The sequence below is a fragment of the Citrus clementina genome, unplaced genomic scaffold (assembly GCF_000493195.1).
Source record: "Citrus clementina cultivar Clemenules unplaced genomic scaffold, Citrus_clementina_v1.0 scaffold_5, whole genome shotgun sequence".
NCBI lineage: Eukaryota > Viridiplantae > Streptophyta > Magnoliopsida > Sapindales > Rutaceae > Citrus > Citrus x clementina.
This window is the reverse complement of record NW_006262201.1, coordinates 36,068,416-36,070,509: the sequence shown is the minus strand read 5'-3', so window position 1 is coordinate 36,070,509 and position 2,094 is coordinate 36,068,416. Positions and strand designations below refer to the sequence as shown.

General features: G+C 37.9%; 1 protein-coding gene across 3 annotated transcripts; it reads right to left on the bottom strand.

Moving 5' to 3' along the window:
* Positions 1–528: 528 nt before the first annotated feature.
* LOC18042198 (homeobox-leucine zipper protein ATHB-6) lies at positions 529–2,094 on the bottom strand. Of its 3 annotated transcripts, none has more exons than XM_024184338.1 (3): positions 1,954–2,094; positions 1,202–1,659; positions 529–1,103 (listed from the first exon to the last, which is right to left on the bottom strand). In XM_024184338.1, exons 2-3 carry the CDS (start codon positions 1,607–1,609, stop codon positions 744–746), a joined length of 768 nt encoding a protein of 255 aa, XP_024040106.1. In that variant the 5' UTR covers positions 1,610–1,659; positions 1,954–2,094; the 3' UTR covers positions 529–743. The 3 variants fall into 3 exon arrangements, with proteins under 3 accessions (XP_024040106.1, XP_006433921.1, XP_024040105.1); XM_006433858.2 differs by lacking the exon at positions 1,954–2,094 and adding an exon at positions 1,660–1,941 and having other exon boundaries at positions 1,202–1,575; XM_024184337.1 differs by lacking the exon at positions 1,954–2,094 and adding an exon at positions 1,793–1,941.

The following is a 2,094-nucleotide window of genomic DNA, read 5'->3' as shown; positions in this document are numbered from 1 at the left end:
TGATGTCTTATATTAGGCGCACCTAGATAGACACGTGAATTGAGAGAGTGGTGCCACTAAAAGATCTTGAATTGTTACGTAGTCTGGCAAATTTCTTTGGCCAGTTATGTAGCCTTGCCATTCAGTTTCTTCTTTTTACCAACCACATGGGTTGATAGGTGCACATAAACCACGACCGAATATTTCTGAACTCAAATGGAAAAGCAGTTTTTGCCAATCGCATTCTTTCAGTATCATTCTTGTAAAAGCATTGATATTCTGCAAAGAAAAGGCAAATTATAATCCGTGTTATTAAGGAAAAGTCTTAGGTGCTCTCGATGTATGCACCCCTTCCCTCGTGCTGGAATTATTCTTCAATTCAGGTATCCACACGACTTTGAACATTTCAGTGTCGTTTTGGTGCCTACAACCATGTAAAGGTCTATAATTTTACGACATTAACGTTTGAATGAGAGATTAAAATTAATTATGAGATCAAATCATCCAAAGTGTTAAAATGTCAGTTCACTTAGCATATAGGTGTAGCAATTTTTACTCACTCCAAGAAGAGACATTACATGCCAGCTTCCTTGGTATTAGCTGTAAGTAATAGTAGTTTTTACAATAAGTTCACTAATGACTAGTGATAATGAAGAACACTCTTTTGCCATTGCCCATTGTCGAGAAAAACTAACTTCAAAAGCCCAAATTACAAAACTTGAAACTAAATTATTCCTTTTGAAGAACTTGAAAGTTCAGTAGTTTCAGTGCCCAGTGAAGTACCACTGAAGAGTAGGAGCTTGATCAACTGAAAAGATATTGCATGGATCCTCGGGATTAAACAACAGGCTTTGCTCTTCAACTTTCACAAGTTGAGGCTGCTGATAGACATTACTCAATATTGTTCTCGAATCAGAAAACTGAACCCAGTTCATTGATGGATGCGAAGAGGAAGAAGAGCCAGTGAAAAGAGAAGAAAAAGAAGGTGGGGATGTCAATAGCTGAGCATTTGCATTTTCACTTGAAACGTGGTTTTTGCTCTGTTCGGAAACAGGGGCCTCTGCCTCAACAGCATGACTAGTCTCTTCATTTTCTTGGCAAAGCTTAGCTTTCAATTCCCTTAACTGCAAATCAAACACCCAATGGTATATAATTTGATGAATTTGAAATCAATTAATGCTGTTAACTTCTTGTCACCTAAGTTAACATAACACTATAGTACCTCAGCAGTAAGGGCTTCATTTTCTTGTTGAAGATTATTGTGGTCAAGCCTTAAAGCATCATAGTTAGCTTTGAGAAGGCCATAGTCTCTCTCCAATTCTTTGCTCTTCAAACGAGCGCGCCGGTTTTGGAACCAAACAGCAATTTGTCGCGGTTGCAGTCCCAATTCTTCAGCTAATTTAACTTTCCTATCAGGCTCTAGCTTGTTATCGACCTCAAAATTCTTCTCCAAGGCCTTAACTTGATCCACAGTTAATCGACGCTTCTTTTCTGTAGCTTGGCTAGCTTCCTCTCTGCAGTCTTCTTCTTCTAAGCAATCCATCATGGCCTGAAACTCTCTACCGTAAATTTGCTTTCTCTTTGTACTCGTCTTGTCTTCATGAAAATGATCAAAAGTCTCAGAACCCATAAACAAAAATACTTAACTTCAGGATAAATCTGTAGTTGAATTGTGCTTACCTGCAGATTTATAGACAGTGATCAGAGCATCAAAGGAATCTGAAGAGCTGAAACGCTTCATGCTTAAAGCTAAGACACTAAGCAGAGTTTTTTAGGTTTACTGGAATAGAATTGCAAGAGGTTACAAGATTACCCAGAAATAAAAATGCTGTAAAAGAGTTGTTTTGTTTATGCTTTTGACCTTTGCTTAATAAGCTCAACATCCAAATCCATGTAACCAAAATCCCTTCTAAGGATTTTTTCTTTGAATCAATTTATAAGAGGAAAAGATGCAGAGTAGGGAAAGAATCTCACACAGTGAACTTGGTTGCGGATAAGAAAGAGCAGTCATTTATAAACGCGCCAACTCTATGAGACTGTCAAGGCCAGGCGATTAAAATGTGACGTAAAGTCAAGTTTTTGGAATTGGAACGCTCAGCTTATCTTCTCAGTTTT

Excerpts from the sequence above, each read along its gene's own strand:
- LOC18042198 (XM_006433858.2), bottom strand. The coding sequence starts at position 1,720 with ATGAAGCGTTTCAGCTCTTCAGATTCCTTTGATGCTCTGATCACTGTC. Across the intron at positions 1,576-1,659 it reads CACTGTCTATAAATCTGCAG|ACAAGACGAGTACAAAGAGA; the intron begins GTAAGCACAATT and ends ATTTTCATGAAG. Across the intron at positions 1,104-1,201 it reads ATGAAGCCCTTACTGCTGAG|TTAAGGGAATTGAAAGCTAA; the intron begins GTACTATAGTGT and ends TTTGATTTGCAG.